At 37.4% G+C, this 24928-nt stretch overlaps 1 protein-coding gene across 2 annotated transcripts in view; it reads left to right on the top strand.

Moving 5' to 3' along the window:
• The window catches only part of ell (elongation factor RNA polymerase II), a 53496-nt gene that overhangs the window by 8615 nt on the left and 19953 nt on the right, over positions 1–24928 (top strand). The window contains exons 2-6 of one of the 2 annotated variants that reach the window (XM_028444696.1): positions 11227–11271; positions 17867–17988; positions 20161–20324; positions 20988–21238; positions 21475–21599. In XM_028444696.1, the coding sequence (XP_028300497.1) occupies positions 11227–11271; positions 17867–17988; positions 20161–20324; positions 20988–21238; positions 21475–21599 (707 nt within the window). The remainder of the gene's footprint in view (positions 1–11226; positions 11272–17866; positions 17989–20160; positions 20325–20987; positions 21239–21474; positions 21600–24928) is intronic. The other variant, XM_028444697.1, reaches the window with a different exon arrangement.

Here is a 24928-nt window from a genome sequence, read left to right as displayed (position 1 = left end):
ATGGCAGTGAGTGAGTTAATCAATAACTGTTAAACTTACAAAAATGCCTGGAAATATTGTGAGTGCTGGGGTATCTTTAGCTAACTTTGGTTCTCTCTGTGTTTGGGCTGGAACAAACTGTTGAGTGATTCGCTGAATATTCTATAAATTCCTCGAGAGCAAATAATGTGCTTTAAGTCTTCATTAATATTTAAACGGTGTAGCCTTGTCTGTTTAATTTATTTAGTTTTTGTCAGTGCATTGGGATCTTTCAGGGCTCAGTGTTTAATCTTCTGATGTTTTGATTGGAGGCCTGTTTTTGGTTTAAATTATGCAGCATTGAGCAGACACACTGAACCTAGTCTGCACAGACACCAAAGAGCTGGTGCACAAACACAAAACTGATGCTTTTACCTGCAGCACAAGATCAAATGTGGCTCGGCACTCACCAGATGAATTACATCAATGGGATGCTTTTAAAGAGCAAAGAGCGAGTCACAGTAAATGGGTCCAGTTAAGCATATGCGCTTGTGTATTACTTCAAACACTCTCGGGTCAGAGCCATTTAAAGGAGTATGCCACATTTGTGCACACTGGGCACTCTAGAAGCAGTGTACAGTGTTGAGTGGGGACATCCAATAATCAGCCGTGTAGTGTGCATGCACAAAGTGCCCCCTCCAACAGTGAAATCCTAGACTGTAGAAATATCTAAATCAGTGCGACTGTGACGCAATTAATAAACACTTTGCACTTTGTGTTCCCAATCTCACAGTCACATAACTGGCTGTTACCAAACACATTTAGAGTGTGAAGAACTATTTTATCAAAAGGGTCAACTTTGGATCATAACATTTTTATTTTTGTTTAGTTGATGCCTGTAGCACTGTGGCAATATTTCCTGTTGCAAATGATTAATGAGAAAATAACAAGGTGTTTTTTTGCAACGTGACATTGTTTCAACTGCTGAAGTAAAAAAAAGAATTGATTCTAAAATGTAAGTATTGTGGGGAGGAAAAAAGGTGGTCTTTTAAGTTAAAATGTTAAACTTTTGATCAGTTGACCTTGCAGCTGTGAAGTATTCAATAGACTCTTTTAGGACTACTGCAAATCATTTTAAAGCTACCTTGAGATAGGAGTGTGACGATATCATGATACGGCGATATATTGCGATATTTTTCCGCACGATCGATTATCATTATGCTCGCGCTAAGTATCGATTTATTTTTATTTATTTTTTTCCCCAAAATCTTTTCTGCTTTTTCACTAAAATGTGCAGGTAGGTCTTCACATACATTTTGTCACTGTTAGTTGAAGGAACCAATATATTGTTTACTGGAATATTGGAATATAATGATGTCACTGGTAAGAAAGACCCAATTTTTTGTTTATAGAAAGCACTATTGGAGATACTTATTCGTTTACATTGATATGTTGACACTTATTTACAGAAATGTTGCACTAAAATAGTGTCACTGTTCATAGGACACTTCACTTAATCTTTTTTTTCCCTGTTATGTCATTGATTATCGTAGATTGATTTCTGACCAATATATCGATAATTGCAGTATTGTCATATCGTGAGATGATCGTTATCGTGAGCTTTGTATTGTGTATTGTCTCATGAGGTACCCAGAGGTTCCCACCCCTAACTTGAGAACAGTGGTTAAATCTCATTAAACAGCAGCCTGTATATGCCTTGTCAAGTTAAGATGATTTAATCACGATAGAGCTGGTGTTAAAAATCAGTTTTACATCACCTTTTGTCACGTTCCTGGTTCTCTATTGTGAACTAATCACAAGCCATCCTGACAGCCACGTGGCTAAGGGATATCTGGTGTAACCTATTGTGGTAGACACACTTTGCCAAGACATGCTACACACTTGGGAAGTTGCCTGACAAGTTGTTTCGTTCCAGCAAAAACAGAATCAGGGCTCTGACCAGCTTTGCATGTTGTATGATTGTGTGCACTGTATGCTTTTATTGAGGTGTTAAGTTTGGTGAGCGATGAATGAAATTAATGACAAAAACCATCAAAACAATAGTTAATCACAGAAATAATGTTGTCAAGCACAGACGAGGCATTTGAAATCTACCATGGTGGTGTAAAAAAGCTGTGTACTGTGTGATTGTGATATAATTTAGTACCTTTACATTTTATACTCTTTCTGTAACTTGATGGTAATTATTTACTGGCACACTAATATCCAAAAAAAAAAAAAATACACTAAAAATGTGTAATATGGATTGATAAGTTAAATCTGGTAAATCATTTTATTTTTCTCATTTTTATGCTTCAGAAGTTCAAACTCTACACTGATTCTGCCAAATCTCATGATATTTTGCAATATATTTGACAAGTCAGTGTTTGTATCCTTTCCAAATACATTTGTCAAAGACATGATGTTCAGGGCATATTCTATGTCAGGGGTGGACACAACGTTGATCGCGGAGGTATTCTGTTGGTCACGCACGTGGGCTACAAGACCTCATAAATTAATGAGAATGGCACAGTCACGTATACTAAAAACAATTCAGCTTTTGACCTCAGTTTAAGGGGGCACTACCACACTAATCTGTTCATTTACAATCTCTAATAATAAGTTGTAGAAGACCCTCCTCCAGCCCTAAAGCTGCCCCGACCGGCTCAAACTGACCCGACCTGGTGCATTTATTATCAGCATCATCAGACATCCTATGTGTGTGGAGGCTATTGAAGTTCTTCTAAAGAACAAAATGAGCTACAAATACTGAAACACTCTCTGTGCTACTGACTCGCACCAATAAATGTGCTTTTTAGTGTTTGGTGCTTTGTATTTTCAAAATATTTGTCTTCATTGTAATTTTTTGGGGGGATTTTTTTTATGTTTTAATTAAACTCAGGTTTTTCGTGTTACTGTTTCAATAATATGTTAGAATTTTAATACAAAGAGGTGGAACAAACTGCCAGCAGAGCTGAAGTCAGCTCTTCATAACATTTTTAAATCTAAGTTAGTCTCTTTTTCTCTCCTGCGTATGACTGAGGGAGATGTTTAATATCTTGATGTGATTAATTAATAATGTTCTTATTTATTTTAAAACTGTTGAATGTTTTCTGAAGCAATTTTTAATCATGTAAAGCACATTGAATTGCCTTGTGTAGGAAATGCGCTTTACAAATAAATTTGCTTTGCCTTAATATAGATAATAATTGTAATTGTAACATTATTACTATCTAATTATTTACAATTGCCATCCCCCAACACAGTTGATTGTGAAGAGCTGTCAGTGGTAAAAAGTAGCTTGTGAGCCCAAAAAGTGTGTGCACTCCTGTTCTATGTCATATCTATTTCTGTTTTAGGAAGTTAATAATGTGATTTTCTTCTACTTTTCATAAAAACATGAACAGACTATCAGAGCCCTTATATAACAAGTAATAATAAAGGAATATTTGAAGTTCTTTAATTATATTTTGTTAGTTTCTTTTGAAACACTTTGGAATCTACTGATAAAGTTTATTTTTTTATTTTTTTTAAATATATATATATATATATATATTTAGTTTCTGAAGAAATATGTAATATGCTTTGGACTATGTAATATGTGATTGGTAGAGATGCATTTAGTGCCACGCTCTCTGAAAGTTCTGCCTTTTCTAGCAATGTTTGCATTTTTGCCCTAAGCATTAGCATTTATGGGTTTCTCCAGTCTTAAAATATCAACATATCAGTTTTAGTGACACTCTTTGTGACTCAACCCTTTCGGATGAACTTAAGGGGTGTTTAATAAAAATGCATACTGGTTATTGGAGTCTCTTTTATAGCACATCTGTATTTATGGTTGTTAGCATAAATAAAAACAAACATGTAACTTGTATTGGTACCTCAGGGTTACATGGTTCTGCTTTAACAGCTTATGTGTGGGAACACCCAGAGCCTCAGTCCACGTTCCGGAGCCCTGCTCTACCACTAAGGTTAGCTCTGTGGAACATTCTGGGCTCAGGTCCCAGAAAATAGTGACATGTCAGCAGTCCATTCAAATGAACAGGCTGAGGGTAGCACTATGTCAGGTTGGGAGGGGTAAGGCCAGGAGTTCTAAACCTGGTGCTGTGTTTAAAGTTGCAGGGGCCAGACCAGAGAGCATAACTCCATGAAAGGTCGGCCTGGTTCTTCACTTCAGGACTTAATGAAACTGTTTTCTCTGACTTTTTTTCTGTTATCCCCTATTTAAGTATTGTTTACTCTGAGCAGGGAGCATTAGACCACTTCACTTAAACAACATTACATATTAATGTTTTGGAGCTACACAGAAATTTTGAATGCATATTTGAGACTATGCTCTGTTACAACACTGACCATTGACAAGTTAATGATACTAATGTATTAATGGTGCAAGTTAAAATCTGGTTTATTCTGGAAACTGTAAAGAATCTAATGTAAATGTTTTGGTGATTTAGTTTAATCAGTGGTGTATTTTGTTCTCTTAGGAACATATACCTCTTTTGTATAAGTGTTCATTTTCAGGTGATTTTAAAAGACATTTTCTTACCTTATAAGACTTTAAGCCTTTTTTATTTTATTATTTTTTTCCAGTCAAATGAAAGTCACATTAATCATCAAGTGTGAAAATTGATTTTATATTCTGTGAATTTATGTCTATTTGTGTTGTGGTATTCAGCTTTCAACAGCTTTGAATAGAACAAAAAATACACATCAAACTCAAGAGTTTTGTTTTTTATTAATTTGTAGTATGATCTATTGGCTTGCCATGCTAAACCTAAAATCCAAAGATTGCCAACAGCAGCTTTGAACTGTTAAGCTGTAATTATGGGCAACATTGTGTTCAGCCTGTTTTGGGTAAATGTTACTAATTGTAGTAGCGATGCTTATTAGTATTTTCTCCCATGTTTTTTAATGCTAGTCTACTTGTACTACTTGATGGCTTTTGATTCCCTGTAACAGTTTCTTGGAAAATCTGAGATGTTAATTTACTTTTTAGGAATTGTTCATTAATAATTATTTGCTACTTTGTAAGCTAAGTAATTCAAATAATTTTTGATTAATGGTATCCGATCAATCTCTTTAACATCCTCAGCCTCAGGGAAAAGCCAAATACCGATTAAATTGTTTTGGGTCATTTTGGAAAAATGGAAATGTATGCAATTGTTTATTACCCAACCACCCAATCAGAGGTGATTTATGTCTGGTTGTGACCAGAGGTAATGTAATGGTAGTAATAATGAAATTGCATTAAGCATTTGGTTTTAACATTGCATTATACAAATGTGTATGAAATGGGGTTTATGAGGGTACTTGGGCTTTTTTTCGTCTGGTTCCAGCACCTGCTGTTATTGCCAAAAATCCTGTCAGAAGTCACAATTTATACTAGACAGTAACTTAACCAAAACAACAGTCTCCTTCTTATCATGAGGTATTACTACTTATCTTAGAACCAAGGTTAGCAACCCCAGGCATTTGTAGCCTAATCGGCATGCTGCTGTGAGATATTTAGCACCAACAAAAAAGGCTCATTATTCTAAAATACTTATGAACTTACCTGCTTACCTGAGGTATGACATGTTTTTCTTTTTGTTTCACAACTCTATTCATCGCATGTCTGTCAAAGCAAAGAAACTCTGTAACTGAAGGGTTTCTTTGTGTGTGTATGTACCAAAGATGATCTCACGGATTTGAGTCTCAAGTCTTTGACTTTGAGTCAAGTCTCAACTTAAGTGTCTTGTTGTAGTAATGAGTGTTTGTGAACAAAAACTCCAACTAAACGACAGGACTACAGCTATGGCAGATTAAAGCATTGATCCAATAAGGCATACACGTATTTGTTTGGCAGGGGCACTTTTGAAGAACACAATGTAAATCATCTGACCTAAGTTGCACCAAGCTGATGACTTTTTTTCCCTTAAAAAAAATAAAATAAAATAATTAAAATAGTTAAACCTTTAACAAAATAAGGTTATCTGACATTCCTACTGTTATTGTAATTATTTTTATTTAATGAGCTCAGTCTACCTAAATGACTAATACAATATATATTTCAAGTAGCAGTGGTAGAAAGGACAAAATTTCTTTTTCTGTCAATCAGCTCCCTTTTTGTTCAAAAGATGCTTTCAAAAACACGATTTAGGCAGCGGTTCTTATGACGCACGAGTTGCGAACCACTGATGCAGACTAATTGTATTCTGGGTAAAGTAGGATCATTTTGCCTACACTGGCATAGGATAATTAACCTCTCAATAAAACAGATCAGCAGTATAATTACACTGGGTTTGTATTGTACAGTCGAGAATGTACTTAACGCATTAAAGCCTCTGAAACACAGTGTAACACCTACTGTAAGGTGGCAAACAATAAACCTGTAGACTTCCTGTAATACGAGCCTGACAGATAAAATAAAAACATGATTGACATGTACATAATAGACAATGGATTGTGGCCACGTTGCATAGGATTAGCCAGTTAATCTTGATAATTTTGGCTGGGTGGATGGAAATTACTCATCTAATCGTCAAATAATGTCAGTGAAGTCACATTAAACCTCCCTTCTTAGTTGTGAATATAAGAAAACATTAATATTAGGCCGCTTTCACACTGTAATAGTCCCGGGCTTGAACTGAAAGGGTTGAGAATTTGATTGAGTTTGTAATTTTATCAACTTGGTTTGGCACGGTTTGCATTCACAGTGCACTTTTTGAATTGCTTCAAAGTGAAAACCCTGTCAGTTACATAAATGCTAGTTATTCAGGCTTCTTGCAAGCGCTGTTGAGCTTAGGGGCCCCTTACGGTGTGTTGTTTTTAATCGGTACTGTTGTAATCATTTTTGTAGACTTGGATACAAAAGTAAGCTCTCGGCGTGCATAACTTGTTTTAATTTTTTATCTATTTATTTTTTCAAATCTGCATAACCGAGAAACGCGTGTCAGCCTCATCATCTTTTTGATACAGGCAATTTGCTTGAAAGTTTCACCTGAGGACCCTGAGGACCCCTGCAGCTACTTAGCTGCTTCCAACGTTGCCTGTGTGCATCTTCGGCTATGTAACCCCTAATTAAATGGTAAATGGACTTGATTTATATAGCGCTTTATCCTTACACTGAAGTAGTCTCAAAGCACTTTACAATATCAGCCCATTCATCTATTCACACTCGCATTCACACACCAATGGTACTGAGTTGGGAGGAACTTGCCCAAGGACACTTCGACACACAGACAGGTATAGACTCACTGGGATCAAACCCCCCACTTCTTGATTAGAACACGACCCCCTCTACCACCTGAGCCATGGTCGCCCGTCCAATATAAGCTGCTTGTCATGTTCATAACTGGCAACGGATCATTCTACATGTGCGTGCACGGATGTGAATACTGTCGGGTTGGAACGAGTTCGGGCTTAAAGAAACATCGGCTTCATTTGGGTCGGGCGGGTTCGGGTATTACTGCGGGTCCCCCATAATACCTCATTTAAATTTGAAAAGTGTGTCATTGAATCAGTCTTTTGAATCAAATGTTATTTATTGTCTATGCAGTGTCTGAGTATTTATTTGTCGAAGACCTTTACCAAGCATGAGTAACTCTCCTACTCCATTTATCATGACCTTTCACCAATTTGACAAACGACTAACAAAACTTGACCCTCAGTTATAAATTTAAAAAAAATTATTGGGGAGTGTCCCTGGAACCCCCTACAGCACTTGCACCAGCACCGCTTTTTGGCGAACCACTCGATCCCCCTACGTTGTGAAAAATTCCTGGTTAGATCCCGGATTCATACACTCTAGCTCCAATTGTTCAGTTTGGATACATAAGCAAAAAGAAGAACAAAGTAAAGGTGAAGCACATCAGTGACTTCCTACTCTCTTTTCAATGTTCTTAACCAGGGGTGTCCAATTCCGGTCCTCGAGGGCCACTTTCCAGCATGTTTTAGATGTTTCCCTCTTCCAACACACCTGATTCAAATGATCAACTCCTCATCCAGCTCTGCAGAAGCCTGATAACGATCCTAATCATTTGAATCAGGTGTGTTGGAAGAGGGAAACATCTAAAACATGCTGGATAGTGGCCCTCGAGGACCAGAATTGGACACCCCTGAATCTTAACCAAAGTAGAATTGGCTTCCCTCATCTGATCTAAACTGTTTATTTTGCAGGTCCACATAGTCCAGGGTTTAAAGTTTTCTGTCGTCAACACATCACCCATCTCCGCAACACAATCTGTGCTCCGTGGGTGATGCACGGCTCCGGAGCGCTCGGCTCAGCCACAGATAATTGTCTCGCGCTCCCACACAGAAAAAAGATTGGGCAAATTTGCTCCAAAGCAGCTCCTCTTCCTCGTTGTCAGTGTAGGATGCCATGACTGAAAAAGTAAACAGCGCACAAAGGATTGTGGGAACTGTAGGATTGTGGAGAAAGGATTCTGGGAAATATAGGATTTTAAGGAAAGTTCACAGGAAACCACTATGTGATGTTCCGCTCCAAGTCGGCTTGAGTATATGAGGTTGGAGGAGCGCAGACAGTCTGCGCAGAGTCCACTTGAGTATGGTTGAGCCTTAAAACAGAGGACTATATAGTGGGTGCCTCGTGTATGAAGCTTTTGAAGAGAGAAAAGAAAGACTGAGGGAAGATTGAAAGGAGCGACCGGGAACAAGCTGGTGGACTAAAGGTATGCTATTGAACACTGAACAAACCACACATTTTGTGTGATGCGCGGGCCTTGTTCGGGGCCGAACCAAATTTATCAGGCTTCCACATGCCCATATTCGGCAGGTACCGGCGTGATAATTAACAGCCAATTGACATGCGCGAGTTGATCTGCGAGGTGGGGTCTGGAGTGGAGCGGGTCTAATTTTAATAAACAGTTCATTCAAGCTAACCTAGCATGTCAGCATGGACTCGCTGTTTTTGGAAGAAGGGGCACAAGTGGCAATAACGGAGTAAAACATAAGTGGAGCTTTATTCTTAATTAAAAATACAATGGAAATGATGTCCACATTATTCATGTTTATATTTCTCAAGCAGATCAGAGAACAAAATAAGTCTCATTTGGGTTGCCAGTTTTAGTTGAAATCCAGCCTGTTTGAGCCCTGACTTTTTTTTTCTTTTTCCTTAATCAAAAATTCACAAACAAAAAAATAGCACCACACATTTGTTTAAATGAAAGTCGGTACAAAAATAACTCGTCATACGTAATATAAAGAGTTTGTACCGTCTCTACCTAAACCCCAGCAGGCGGATTTCATGAGTAATTACTGCTTAGGAGCTATATGTGTCACAGACAAGTAAGAATCTAGCAACAAAAGTTAGATTGTAAACGTAATGAATTTATTAAACCAGTAATATTGTAAACTGCATACCGTGCCTTTAATGCACAACACATGGGACTTTTGTTTGTTTACGTAAATGTTTGTTTTTATTAAATTTGTTCAAAAAAAAATTCACAAGAAGATGTATTTGTCATTTCAGTGTAAATGAGCCATTCCAAAATACATCAGTTTCCATTGATAGCTTCTACTTAAATGTGTGAAAAAAACCTCACACGTCTCACCTACATTTTCCAATTGCATTTCTTCTTTTGCACTGACGTTTTTCCATAAAAACAGACTCATAAAGCGAACTTGTTATGATAGAATAACAAAAATGTCCATTACATGAATTACATGTGAATTATTTTGGCTGAAAAAATTTCAGTCAAACCTTTGTTTTTTTTTTTTTGTTTTTTTTTTTATTTAAACCCTGACATAGTTCCAAATGAAGCATACTCTGATGTGAAACAATGCTCTTTGTATTACTTGTGAATGCACATAAGAGCGCTGCGTGTAATTTTATGCAAACTCTGCTTGTTTCTGCTCGTACTTATTTTAACAATTAATGCCTCTTTTAGTCCTGTCTTTTAATATATGTTGTGTTTTATTTATTTATTTTTAATCCTGTAGCACTTTGAGATTTGGCATCAAATGTAAAGTGCATTACAAATAAAATGTAGTATTATTATTGTTTCAGCCCCTGTTACGTAGCGCTGATTGAAAGACAGCGGCGTGATTCAAATTTAGAAAAAGAACCATAAAGAATTACAAATGGCTTGTTTGCATGCGTGAAGCAGTGAGGAATGGCATGTGCTTGTATGTAAATGCTTGTAGAAAGTTACCTTTTTGACATTCGGAGGTGGAAGGCATCCACAGCTCAGTGAACAGAAGCTTATAGAAGCATTAAACCAAAGCGGGGGGAATACACTTCTGATAATGATTTTTGCTGACTGACAACAATAATTTATAATCTGAGTTATAATACATCAAAAACAAGCATTTCTGATAAAGTTTCTTCCGTCAACTTTGTGCAAAGCACATTATGAATGCAAACCAAGGCAAATGGAAGTGTTAAAATGTTCAGCTGTTCTTCGCCCAGCGAGTCCCACACTATTTCAATGTGAAATCAGCGTCAGAGACAGACTGTCAGAGCACCTCATGATTGTGCTCCTGTCAGACGTTGGTGAAAAAGGAAAAAAAGAGGAGCTTCGAGCCTTTTGAGGTCAAGTCACTGTGAGTGCGACTCATGTGCAACTTGAGTCCGAGTCGGATGTCAAAGTCTTTCATGTACTCATTGCTGATGCTTTAAGTTGAATTTATTTAGTTTTTGTTAAGTTCAATAGGGAGTCACAGCTCTCGCAGTACAATACCAATGAATATGAACTCCTTTGTACTGTAAAAATTAGAGGTTGAGCAATATGGGATTTTCAAAGGCCAATGCAGATACCAATTTAAAAGAAAAAAAATTCAGCGATGTTTGAGGCCGATACTTTTCTTTAAAGCACGTTGACCTTGAAAGAGAATTGAAACACTTTTTATATGATATAAATGTATATATTAGAAATTAAAATAAATACACCAATAGAACTCTTAACATTTATTGACAAACAAGTAAAACAAAAATAATATTTTGTCATATTATATTACTTTTTTCTTTTCTTTTTGTATATTCATACATTTGAATAGATGTTTTTTATGTTCTTGCTTTTTTCATTTAATGGCTACTCTAAAGTGCTAAATAATAATGAAAAAAAATAAATATATATATATATATATATATATATATATACATTGAAAAAAATCCATATATCGGTTGACCTCCAGTAAAAATATGAATTTAAATTAGATTTAGTTAAATACAATTTGAAAGAAATCTTGATTGTTGATAAACAAGATTGTTTATCTTGATTTTTTACAACTGAATTAAGTTGTAAAAAATGTTTTTGTCTTGTTTTTTAGGTCCTGTCCTCACAACCATTGATAAGATTCAACGGAACCCAAGGGGTAAGACTATGATTTCTATTCCTCCTTCTCACTGCATCCTGTTACTCATGCATGCATTGTTGTTTGTAATGTGACTGGTTAAGCTCAGAGTAGCCCACAGTTTTCAGCTGTGTAATCTACTACTACAACAATATTATGGTGATGTATAATAAAAGCAGAATTATGGATGTACCAACACGTTGCTGTTCGTGCAAAATTGTATTTGCAACAACACTCTATTGGTTCCTAACGATGGGAAGAAACAACACAGAACAATTAGTAGAAAGGTTTACAATACTGCATATGAAGAGCGAACAGAAAACATCACGCCACAGTCTGATGCATTCCAGTGTTTAGATACTCAGAAACAAGCTCTCACACATGCACGCACTGTGCCTCGTCTTAGTGTGTGCTAAAAAAAATTAAAGAAACAGGAAGCTGTGCTACATTTTATGACATCGTGTCATGTGCTGTGTCAGCCGTGTTTGACCTGAATGCACTATGGTTACGGTTAGACTTTCTCTGGTCAGTTCTCTACTTTTTGGCCACAAAATTGAGTTTGCTGTTGCAAAATGACCTTAATAAACAATTTTTACTTTTTTGAAAAAAAAAAAAAAAGATATTATTTTGAAACCTCTTACAATTTTGCTTGATGACTCAAAATAAAATCAGGCTTCATAACATACAGCAGGTTTTTTGTTGTTTTTTTACTCAGCGACTTGTCTTTCAGACAAGAACAAGCCATTCTGTATGTGAGCAATACGGCGATTAAAGCATACTTTCCAGAACTTTCTACCATGTTTTCCTGTGTATCAGCTGCTATTTTTTTCATTTAAAGTTGAGGATGCGTCCAACACGTCCCATGCAGCATCCCATGCCTTGCTAAGCACGACAAAGTCTCGTGATATTAAGATTTAACGAGATGTCTCGTCAGATGGTTGCGTTGCTCACATATTCTCAATAAAATATTTACATTTTAACGGTAACGGTTATTGTTTTTTGAGTGTCGGTTATAAAAAAACAATTTTTAAAGCACATCCATATTTGGCATATATTTCTAATTTAATCTTGACTTTACACCTGCAAATTCTATTCATTTTGATAATATTGTGCATCTGTATCATCAAAGTGTTTTTTTTTTTTTCTTTATCACTTGTAGTGACAACATTAAACTGAGAGCAGTGGCTGGTTTAATTTTCAAAACAGTGAAGACAAGTGTCATTAACTCATTCACTGCCAGCCATTTTTAGAGCAGCCAACCCGTATTGTCAGGCGTTTTAGATGATTTTCACTGATTTATTAAGACCCACAGAATATTTTGTACTATGACAATCTGAAACCAGATTCAGAAAGATTAGTCTCTACTTTCATCAGAAAAAAAAGTCTCTAGCTTGTTTTGTTCTTCCGTAATCAGCAGTTGAATAAAGGCAAGTTTCACACAAATCGCCAGTTTGTGACAAAAACCTGAGAAAAAAGCCTTTTTCTGAAAAAACGTCAGTGACTTTGAAGCAAAATGTTTTTGCTTTAAAACTATATAAAACTACAAAAATAACACTGAGACCGGGCTTTTGATGGCAAAATTGTTATTTTGTTATCTGGGTCAGAGTTGAATGGTTTGCTTACTGTATTTTGGTGTTCCTCCAAGTCTCTCCCCCCGTCATACTCCCCACACACAACTTGCGGAGTCTCACTGCTTGCCCCGTTTTTTTAAAATATTTTATCTCACTATCGCGACATTCATTAGTCCACTTAGATTCCACACATGCTCTGGTCGAGTGTGCGCTGCTGTGAACTGCTGGGAACTGCAGCATCAACTCTCGTAAGGCAAGGCAAATTTATTTTTATAGCGCATTTCATACACAAGGCAACTCAATGTGCTTTACATGATAAAACATTCAATTGTTTAAAATCATAGCGCCATTTGTGAACTCTTCTCCTCTTCCTCTGAGCTCTGCCCGTCACGGGTGATCTCTCATCCAAAGGTGCTCCGCTGCCACCTACATGTCACCAGTTGGTCGCTCACTACATCATGTTACAAGCTCGATATTCATGGGAGAGCTTCGTCACACTGTCTCCTAGCAACCCCAGTTGAAAAGCATTTAGACGTCTTTGGCAGTCAACGTTACGAAACCAAATGACGTCTTTGGCAGTCAATGAATTAAGAGGGCCATGGGGCATTGGATCTTTTTATTTATATCTCTTTTTTTGACCTGTGATTACCCATTGTTGTGCTTTTCACACAACGCACAGCCTGTGAAGTTCCAAAAGCAAAGCATGTGTGAGATGTGTGTTCATAAAGCATAGTTACATTTTGTGTGGTTAATACTACCTGTCCTGAATTATATACACACACATTTGAATTGTGAATAATTGATTTCAAATACAAAGCAGTGTAAGGGTTCTCTGATCAAAAAAGAAAACTAAATGCCACAAAAAAAAATGCACATGTTAACTAAGTATTTCACCGTTGGCTTGCTTGCAAATTTGAAGGAACATTTAGTTGCAAAAATATTTTTCGTCAACACATTATTTTAAATTAGTCATAGTCTAGGTATTGTCACTTTGAAAAATGTAGTCGATAAAAACTTTAAGTTGACAAAATTAACTGTGTATATTATCATATTTTACTTTACCAGGTGAATCTATTTGAGCACAATCTGGAAGTAGGATGAGATGTTGATGAAACTGTGAAGATATTTTGAAAAACAGTGGTAGAAATGGTCATTTAAATCCAAAAAGGAAGCCACATTAACTATTTTATGGTAATAGCCTACGATTGGAGCAGCACGTGATTCTGGTAAGGACTTTAAATAGCTCCAAAAAACTGCTGTCCTGAGACAAGTCTGTACATGAAGGACATTCAAAACAACAGCATGCCCAAGTCTGCCAAGCACAGTCATTCCAAAGACCAACCACAAGTTGTTCATAGAAGTCTCCAGAAGTGTTAGAAATGAAGAACAGGCTTTAGCTGAGCTTGTTGTGAGCGTTGGACTGCTTTAGCTAAACACCATGAGCTGTAAAGGAGGAATCCTTTGATTTTAAAGATATACCCCAAGGCCAGACTCAAGTTTTTTTTTGGGCTGAGTTTAAAATTGAGAAATGTAGCTATTTGGACACTATTACTGAGGACACTTTTGCTTTCAATACAACTAGTGAGAAAAATCACCTTTAAATGTCATGAAACATTACACATTCCTAACTTTCAGTGAATGGCGTGTGCACGAGTAACAGGTCTAGCTGCTGTTTTCCTCTGGATTTGGAGTACATATCTTTTGTTGTTTTTTTTTTGATGCAGAAAAGTCATCTGAGGGGAAAATGTGTTGCTGTTCAGATCTAAATACTTTTCAGATGTGTGTAAATGGCTAAGCTGCTCAACAGATGGCCAGGCTGTCACAGCAATATCCATTTTATTCATTCCCTTGTATCCATTCATAGGATCAGACTGGTACTGCTAATACAAAGTCCAGCAGAGCATTTTAACATCTTTCTTTTCTCGTTCAGTCATTTTGTCAATTACCTGAAACACAAGACTAATGAAATGCACGAATTTCCATTTTTTTTTTACTTATTGGCTGCCAGCCATTTTCAGAACAGCTACCTCCCTGACTGCCAGATTCTGAAAGAATAGACTCTCTACTTTCAGCAGACATTTATTTAGTTTCTAGCTTGTTTCGTTCTTCCATAATCAGCATTTGAATATAGGTAAGATTCACACAAAATGCCAGTTTCTCAGCAAAAAGCTGAGAAAAAAGGCTTTTTTTTTTTTTGAAAAAAAAAAAAAAAACCTGTCAGTGACTGAGGCCATTTTTTATTTTTCTTATTTTTTGCTTTAGTGACACCTAAAACATCTCCACATTGGTTTCCTTCTATAAAACAACAAAAACAACACTGAGACCAGGCTTTTGATGGCAAAAGTGTTACTATCTGGGTCAGAGTTGTATGGAGCCCTTACAGTATGTTGGCCTTCCTCTAAATCTATCCCCACCCCTTCAGTCTCCACACACGCAACTTCCTCCAACTCCCCGACATGCCGAGTCATACTGTTTGGCCCGGGTTTTTGATTGTCTTCTCTCACGATTGCAACACTCTTAGGTCCACACATGCTTTGCTCGAATGTGCGTTGCTGTGAGCGTCACTGTCTTCTCTCATCATGTCTAATCTCTCATCTAAAGGTGCACTACTTCCACCCACATGGAATCAGTTGATCACTACATCATAGTACAAGGCTGATATTCATGGGAGAACTCTGCCACAGTGTATCCTAGCAAACCCTGTTGAAAACCGTAATTGACGTACATATAAGTCAATGGCAGTGAACGTTTGGATTTGAAATGACGTTTATGTACGTCAGTGGCAGTCAGTGAGTTGATATCTTCACTCGCGCCGGGACAACGCGTCGACTTCATTGATGACGCAAAAAATACGTCGACGCAAAATGTGCGGGCCGATGCATCGTCTGACCAACACAAAGATGGCAGCGCCGGAGAATAACTAACGTGAGTGGCTCCTCCGATTTTCAAAAGTGCAAGGCAGTGAAGGCAGGCACTCGTTTGTCGAAGGTAGCTGTTCTCACATAAGCCTCGTCCTTTATCCCGGGTTTGACCGGATGGCAGCACGTCAACGGGACAAGGAGGAAGCACCCGCTGTGACATCACCGGCAGCAACAGCAGCCGCCGCACGCGATGAAAGAACATATTTTCATACCACTGTGGTACCCTAGAAGTCCGTCCTGATTTGTAAATTAAACACAATGTATGTTTGCTGTACACATAGGCATCTATTGGAGTTTTTCCTTTGCAGTCTGACCTTTTATTTTTCCCTTAAATTTCCTAAAGAACAACACACACACACACACACACACACACGAGTATGAGCGAGTCCTACAGCGGAGCGATGCACTCCCGTTTACTTTCGCTTACGCTGCGGGCACTTCTGTCCGTTTCAGGACACTGAAGCGCGCATGTGTGTGTGCACCCCACCTCCTCTGTCCACCGGTCAACAAAGACTAGAACGTTTATTTTGCCAATCATCCAAAACGGCATGCAGATTATAATAGATCTGATCCGGACACATACACACACACAATTTGTAAGGTAAAAGGAACGTTTATTTTATTCTACTTCTGACTCTGAATGCATTATTTTTTACTTTTATATTCTAAGTTGAACTTTATTTTGGAATTTTGAGTTGCAGAGCAATAAACATATATTGCAATGTTAAGGAATTCATGTTTTTTTTTTTTTTTTTTCATTTTAGATATGTAAATCAACTTGTATGAATTACTTTTAGTCAATTAATGGGGAGATAATCAATAGTAGAGTCGAATCGAACTGGAAAAATGAATCAGATTAATTGATGCATCAAAAAATAATTGCTAGATTAATAATTCAAAAAATAATCGTTTATCCCAGCTCTAATCTTCACACTGTTTGAGGTCTGAATACAGATTTGTGGTTATCATATGTTTCCTCTTCAGTGTGCCAGTGTCATTTCTGATTTCACTCTCGTCCTTTTGGCTTAGCCTTGACTAAACCAAGTGTGTTGGTGTTCAGTTAAAGCTTTGTTCTCTTGATGCAATGCAGCAGAGGAAACCCAACTGCCACAAAACAAGGACAGCCTGTTTACAATCTGCCCATCTTCTTGCTGCTCTCTTTTGATTTAGGCTTCTATAGTGAGTAAAGACATTAGAACTTTGGGCTGTAGATCTTCCATAACATAGTCCAGTTTGTGTAATTGGGGCATGGGCTGTGAAGTCTCCTACCGCACTGGTGGAGTAGATCAGAAGAAAATCATTTTCAAATTAAGGTTCTGGGTAGCTCACCATCGATTGTTCCATTTAAAATAAATTTACCTTGATTTATTGCAGGCCGTAATGAGATTTTATGTTTTTTAACTGGTTGATAAGATATTATTGAAAGTAAGGGAAAGCGGCTAAAATTTTTGCCTTCCAGGAATTATTCTGTGTGGAACATTGTGGCTGTTCCATCAATTAACTTCAAATCTTGTGGTTTAGATATTTATAATATTCAGTGAAGTGATTTTTGGTTTTTTTACACGCACAGTGTGATGACGGTCACACAGTGCGTAAAACTGGATTAAGAGCCATTTGGTGTGGGGGAGCATCTTTTCACTCTGCTGTCCTTGTACTGTCTGAGTCAGGGAGTCAAATGAGTCACATTCTACACCCTGCCTCTCAGTGGAGAGGTAATCAAAGATGTAGATTCAGTCATCCACTCTCAGAATGACACGATCAAATTTAAAAAGGTTTCATAATTGTCAAAAAAATTGAACAACCAAACTCAGATGGCAATGTTGAGAAAATGGGATGAAGGGAGCACGTAATGCAGGTTTAATTTTGTTAGCTTTTTTGTTAATTATTTTAGGGTTTTGTACCCAGCCTGTGTGCGTTAGTAGCAGACTATAAAATGTTTGTCATTGCAGTAATGCTACAGTAATTAGTTAAAAGGAAAATACAGTAGTCGACATCAGTGTGAGGCCAATGACAGCGACTTTCATGTAATCTTGTTTTAATGTCATTCAGTCCACCCGAGTTATTATTTTTGATCAAATGAACATGCATTCCAATACTGAATGTCTGTTTTTTGTTTTTTCATAGAAAATTTCAATACCACGGTCAGAGAATTCCAGTGAATTGCAAGCGTTTACTTTCTACCTATCAAATGTGGGCAGAGATAATCCCCAGGGCAGCTTCGACTGCATCCAGCAGTACATCACCAGGTGAGACAAGCACTTGTTTTTGTTTAGTTTTTTATTGTATAAAAACCAGTTCTGACTTGACTTCTGCTGTCAGTAGATTTCCATTTGGGCTTCTTTGAAAGAACATCCTAAAATTCCAGTCTACTTTAAAACCTTTTGTCTGAGAGATCCTCATGACGTATAACTACCTTTTGTCTTTGTAATCAGTCATTAAATATAAAAAAAACAAGGAAATGCATTATAAAAACATTAGATGACTATTTATAAAAAGAAGGCAGGGTAGTTGTTTTTGATTGGCACTCAATGTTTGTTCAACTGTGACTTATTCTTTAATGATAGCTTTGGTTCCTGCTGAAGAATGAATCTGTGTTAAAGGTGTAGCCTAAGAAGACTATTTTTTTTTCACTATTTTGACGGCATCTATGTCATGTTTTGTTCTTAAAAAATAAAGTAATCTGTAATTATTTTTTCCAAATTTTGAGTGTTACCAGAACTCCCTAGGTAAATGGAAACCAGACTTTATTAGATGGACTAAATATAGAAAGGGAAAGCAGTGTGATACCCCAGTGAGGGGGGATACAAGGGAAAAGGATTTTGAGTGGACAACAAAAAGAAGGGTGAGAGCAAAGCCATTGTGATTTCACCATTGGAATGACGTGATGCAGCTATTCTTTAGCTGAGGGAGGACTGCTGTGCCAGTGTAGTGTAGTCAAAAGATATTTTCCAAGCTACTTATAACCCAAATTTGTTAAGATTACTAGAAGTTTGTGTGGAAACCAATTGTCCTTGTCCATTTTAGGTTTTTACATATAATAAAACTAAAAGTAATTACTCATGTCAACTAATATATTTAAGCAAACATACTTGAATTAGTATTCTCAAGTTCAATTTTAATATGCTAAACTTTCCTGTCTTGGCTGATTAATTACTTGGGGTACCTTTTTTAACATTTGTTTTCCTAAGACAAACATTTTACTTCCATTGTATCTGCTTTCCATCTGTAAAGTATGTTTAGTGGTAAAAATGTATGGCATTTACTTATCATGTTATGCAGTATAATGAATGAAGGTTGTTTTTTTTTTTTGTTTTTTTTGCAAGAATAAACATGTTAAGATAACCTTTATTTGTTCCACACGGGTAAATTTGCATGATTCCAGCAACAGATAAATAAAAAGAAAAATGGCATAATAAAAAATAGAAGATATATACGCACATGGGCGTGTACACAGTACAGAGAGAGAGGAAAGAAAGAACATTTCCCAATAAAAAAAAACTGAATATATACACTAAACTAGTTGACTGTCAGTGGATTGGCTGCCAATGTTCTGGTTGTACACTCTGACAGGAAGGAGTGGCAGAATCTCTCCTTCACACAGCCACGGTGTAAAAGTCTGCCTCTGAAGGAGCTGTGCAGTGCTGTCAAAGTGTCCTGGAGGGAATGGTCAGGGTTGTCCAGCATGGATGACAGCTTATCTACCATCCACCTGTCACCCACTGTGTCTATGGAGTCTTGGGAGAGTCCAGAGATAGTGTAGTTGTCACAAAAAGATTGCACAACATGTAGTGTTAACCTATGACTGTGCAACCCTGTATCACAGTGCATGTGCGTGCACCAGATTTATGATAAAAAGCCACCATGATTTGTCTTCTAGTGTTACTATTTTTACTCATGCTGACACTAAATACTGCATGATGTAAGTCAGTATAAAAGTTCAACACAAAGTGAATAACAAAATCTTGAAGAAGTCATTTTCAAGTTTTTTATTATCCAGTTTAAAACCTCAACACTGCAAAGCATGCTAGGAAAGCTGACATCCAGCTATTGTGATGGACATTTAGTTATTTTACTTAATAACTAAAATAATGATTAAACTTGAATCTATTCACAAAGTAATAATTGCCCCCAAAAAGTTTTTTACAGTGTAGTTGGGTGACGACCATTAAGATGGCAACACTGTGCCCGGTCCACTCTCCTGTAACTATCTAACGTGTTAATTTTTCTCTGCTAAGTATGATTAGTATAGTGCCCACGTAGGCTAAACAGTGGATAACACTAAAGTGCTTTAGTTATGGAATGTTATTTTTACAAAACATTCTAAGCAATGATGATGTAGAAATGTAAGTACAATCAAAATCCACGTTTAGAGTGAAAAAGTAATCCCCTACTTTTCATCTTTTCCTCTGTTACGTAAGAGATGGCAGTATTCACCTGGACTGCTTAGGTGGGATCCAGGACAAGATCACCGTATGTGCCACAGACGACTCGTACCAAAAGGCCCGGGAAAATATGGCGCAGGTGGAGGTGGAGACTCGCAGCCGGAGTGCCATCGTCATCAAGCCCGGGGGAAGATATTTAGGTGAGGAGACAAGTTACTTTTTAGTGAATGGTTGGGTCAGTCTCCAAGATGTCTAGTTTTGGTCAGTGTGAAAACCCAATGCTTTAAAGATGTTTAATGAACTTTTCCATTTAATATTTCGATGACTCATGTTTTCATATATTTTAGCAAATGGGTTAACTCTGTCCCAGACAGTTTGGTTGGAGTTTGAACCAAGCAGCTGGAACACCTTGACTGTAGCCAAGGCTTTATGTAATTGGTTGGATGTTTGTTCCTTGAACTTTTAATGCTTTGTTTACACACTAATATTTGTACTGCTACGAATGCTTTCCAAGCCCTATGCACCCTTTTCACTGCTTCTTTTTCTATTAGGCCAAATAAACTAGTCATCCTGCTGACTCAGTAAAACAACTCGTTTATCTCATCATCAGGGAAAAAGAAATATTGTGTTCATAGGGAGTGTGCATTAAATAGTCTTAGAGGGTGACTTGAGGAAAGGTGACTGTCCATCTTTAATGGCAATAAAACGCTTAAGAGTTCCTTAAGGACAGCACTCATGCATGTTTTCAATGTTAACCTTTTACAACACACTTCAATATGAAGAAGTTGGAGACCCCAGTTGGATATTAAAAAGTTAAAGCTGTTTCAATGCTAAATCATTTTAATTTTTCTAATTTTTCTTAGGTAAGAAGATTCAGATCCGGAAACCGGCTCCTGGCTTCTCAGACATTGCCCCTTTAAGAAGGACTTCTAGGCCTGTCATCATCTCAAGCAGCACCTTAAAAAAGGCCACAACTCAGCACCGGCCGCTCCGAGAGCGCCTTGTACACCTGTTGGCCCTCAAGCCTTACAGAAAGCCTGAACTGATTCTGAGGCTCCAGAAAGACGGTCTCTCTCAATTAGACAAGGACTCCCTAGACAGCCACCTGCAACAGGTTTGGCCCTTTGCCACACATTTATTGATCTCTTTAAATGCATCTTGTACAGATTATTACACTCCTCAGCCTGGAGCACTTCCTCCTTGCTTCTTTTAGATGCTTTTCTGTTCCACAGTATTGCAACAGTGATGCATCAAAAACATGCTGGGCACAAATACCCCAGTAGCAAGACTGAGAATCATGATTTTTTTTTTTGTAGAAACATGTGCACTGAAACCAGTCTTATTTTTTAGGTTGCAAACCTGAATGGGAGAGAAAACACCTTCACATTGAAGAATGTTTTGTATAAAGATGTTCAGAAAGACTGGCCAGGCTACACAGAAGGAGACCAGCAGCTTCTGATGAGAATTCTATGCAGGTAAGTGAGAAATGTGGGCATATGATGGATATTTTAAATAAGTTTCAATAAATGACAATCAATGAAAAGCAGTGATGTCCCAAAAAAAAAAATTGTAGGCTAAAAAGTAGAAGGCTAAAACTTGCGGTGAGAAATCACTGCAGCAACGCCACCACTGCGTGCTGATGGCCCGGATGGAGGCGCTCAACAGGCGTTTGAGTTCTGGAAGTAACCAATGAAACGATGAGCGGACCTGATGACAATAGCGTAACGAGCGTAGTTCTTTTTTACTAAACGGAGCCGGCAGACGAAAACAGTATGTTTTATGGTACAGACTTATGGTTTTAAAGCCTCTTCTTGTTGTGGTTTTAACAATATATCCAGGTCTTTTAAAACAGAACAAAACGCAGTTTCAAACGTCTTCTCCGTGTCGGCCGCCATGTTTGTTTTGATACTGCTTGGATATGACATTTTTTCCTGTTCGGCTCAAGAAACAGCGGCATCACCAGATCCACTTCCTTAAAACAAGTAAGGAAGTGGGTGTGGCTTCGCCAGGCTAGTTGCTTGATGAAGCATAAGATGCACTCTCACGAGACTTTGCGTGAGATTTAGAAAATGGCCACCGAAACAGCGTTGCAAAAGTTGCTGAAAATGTGGAAAACTTCAATCTGGAATTTGAACGATTCTTTCGGTGCGAAAGGGGTACAGAATAATTTATAAACATGTTTAAGAGTAGAAGGCGGCCAGAAAGAGAGTAGGAGGTGATTTTGCCTGCTGCCTATGCTTGTGGACATTCCTGCTAAAATCTTCCAATCAGAGATTAGGGTTTGCAGGATTAGGTTTAGGGTGATGGCTAATGGCTTACATTTATTCAGTTAACTTTTTGATAAACTTCCAATAACCATTTTGCATTTAAGCCAATCTTGATTGTTACCTACATATACACGCAACATAACTCCTTAATTCAGATAAAGGCTAGATGGTAGGTCTTCCCCCACTTCATGTGCTTGCACTTGGATTGCAAATTTTAGATGACACTTAAACAGGTTTGTAAATGTATAACAAATTTTTCGTTAGACATCAAATTACTCGGAGAAAAGTATTCTCATGATCTCTGTTATAGTAAAATTCTCCTTCACCTTAATTTGGACAGATTTTGTTTTCTTGGGAAATCAATGCTCTTTTAAAGTTTTAAGGTTTTAAAGTCAAGAATATTTCCACAAAAACTGTGTTTTATAAAAACAGTGTCTAAAGGATTTACTATTGATTTAATAAATGTGTACCAGTAGTTTCTTTAGGTGAGGTAAATACATTTTAAATCAGTTTGCAAATCATAATGTATTTAAGAGGTTGTTAAGGTTGTACTAAGACAGGACATTATTAATGTAAATCTTTGCCTTCTTGAACTTAAGTAATCTTTGTCAATGTGACTGGGCTTTTTCTTAAGTAAACTTCCTCTTGATACGTAACGCTTCTGCTTTTACAATTTCCTAGTAACCAATGATGGAAGACACTTTCTAAGAGACAAATATAAAACATAATGAGATATTTAGATGATTAAATGTTTCATTATAATGGATTTGAAACATTTACAATGTTCTTGCACAGTTAAGAGACAACCATACACTCCCCTCAAGATGTTCCATGTTTCCATGTTTATCTGTGTTCTATGAGTGTGTTTTCAAGCATAGATTATTGGCTGCCTTCCCAAAAGCCAGGGTTTGGTTGTTAATGCTGCTGGATAACAACAAAAAAGCAGGTTGTTAACCAGCTACATGTGGGTGGAACAATGCTTGTCATTCTATTGAAAAACGTGTTAAGAACCATACATTAAATACTTTTAAAAATGTTTTTATAAACTAAGAACACAAAGTAAGGTATTATTACCAGACTAGATTTGGAATAATTCCATCAAATGTTCTGTGGTGAAGCCTGTTTTTTTCTTCACACTTTTGATCTTTTTGTGATGAGCAGGTGAACGCAAATCGTTTGTCTTTGTCATTCTTAAACTAGGGTTTCTGTGAGAGCTAACTAGAATTTGTGAGATCTTTTCAATCATCGCCCCACACTAATGTTGTGGGATATCACGCTATATATCATAGTGCGATATAAAATGTCGATATTACGTTTATATCGCTAATTTAATGTGTGTGGTCTTGGTTCCACTCTGTTGCTAAAATATCATGAAGCAGGCTAATCTACTCACAGCAACGCTGCTACTTTGCAGTAGCATGTTTACGTCACCCAGAGATATAGTTTACTGCATTGTTATGCTACAACGATGCAGAAAATGATACTGTGGTATGCGCAGGTGAAATACTGCATTTTTCGGCCAGATTGGGTCCCCCCGGAGCCACCGGAATCATCAATTAGTCTGGTTGCAAACTGTCACTCTAGCCAATATGAATCTTCCAAGCAAAATAGCTGCAAACGTGTCTCACAAATGGAAGTGTTGTATCTCCTGCTTCTCTAGAAAGACTTTTAAAGAATATAATCTCACGAAAACTTTATCATCGACAACAGTATATGTATCAAAAGTCAAGACTATTCCTTCATTGAGAGGATTCTTAAAGGAGAAGTACCATTTTTTTTGTTTATTTTTATATATAATAAGATATATATATAGAAGTTATTACTTTACCTGGATATATATTTTTATCAGGATATAAATCTACTTATATCGTGATAGAATATTTTCTCCATATCGCACAGCACTACCACACACCCTAATTTGCTTTTCTCTCATGTTTGGTGGATTGTTTGAAGTCCAAAGAAACAATACAAGTTTGCACTTTAACAACTATCTTGGGAGCCAGAAAAGTCTGGCAGCTCCGCCTCATTCTGGTCACCAGGCTGGTCCACACTGCTGTGTGTTGTCACTACATTCCTCAAATAGCACTTAATGCAATTCACCCAACATAGCCGTGTTAGACTGGGTGTGTTGTCTGTGCCTGTAAGTGTAACTCAAGTGTTAAGGGGAAGAATGCGGATTGATGCAGTTCTTTTCATATGATAATAACAAACGTCTTGGTTCCTCAGGCTTTGATTATTACTTCTACTAAACAAGATGTAATACCAGACAAATCTTCAGTTTGACAAGTGTTCCATCACACAATTTTTGTTTTCTTGATGTCCACATATCAACACCTACAAGCTCCACTTGTTTGTTGACTGTACTTTGAGCTGTGAGTCCATCAGCTGACTAACAGCCATAGCTGCCCACCTAATCCCACCGCCCTCTGCAAAACTCCTCCACAAATCTGAGTGAGTGCATGCACGGCACGATGGCTCACATACACATGATGCAACACTGTTCCTGCACATGCCGATCTTTTTCTGAGGTGGCACAG

The sequence above is a fragment of the Gouania willdenowi genome, chromosome 4, assembly GCF_900634775.1.
Source record: "Gouania willdenowi chromosome 4, fGouWil2.1, whole genome shotgun sequence".
NCBI classification, from domain to species: Eukaryota; Metazoa; Chordata; class Actinopteri; order Blenniiformes; family Gobiesocidae; genus Gouania; species Gouania willdenowi.
This window is presented reverse-complemented; position numbering and strand designations above follow the sequence as displayed.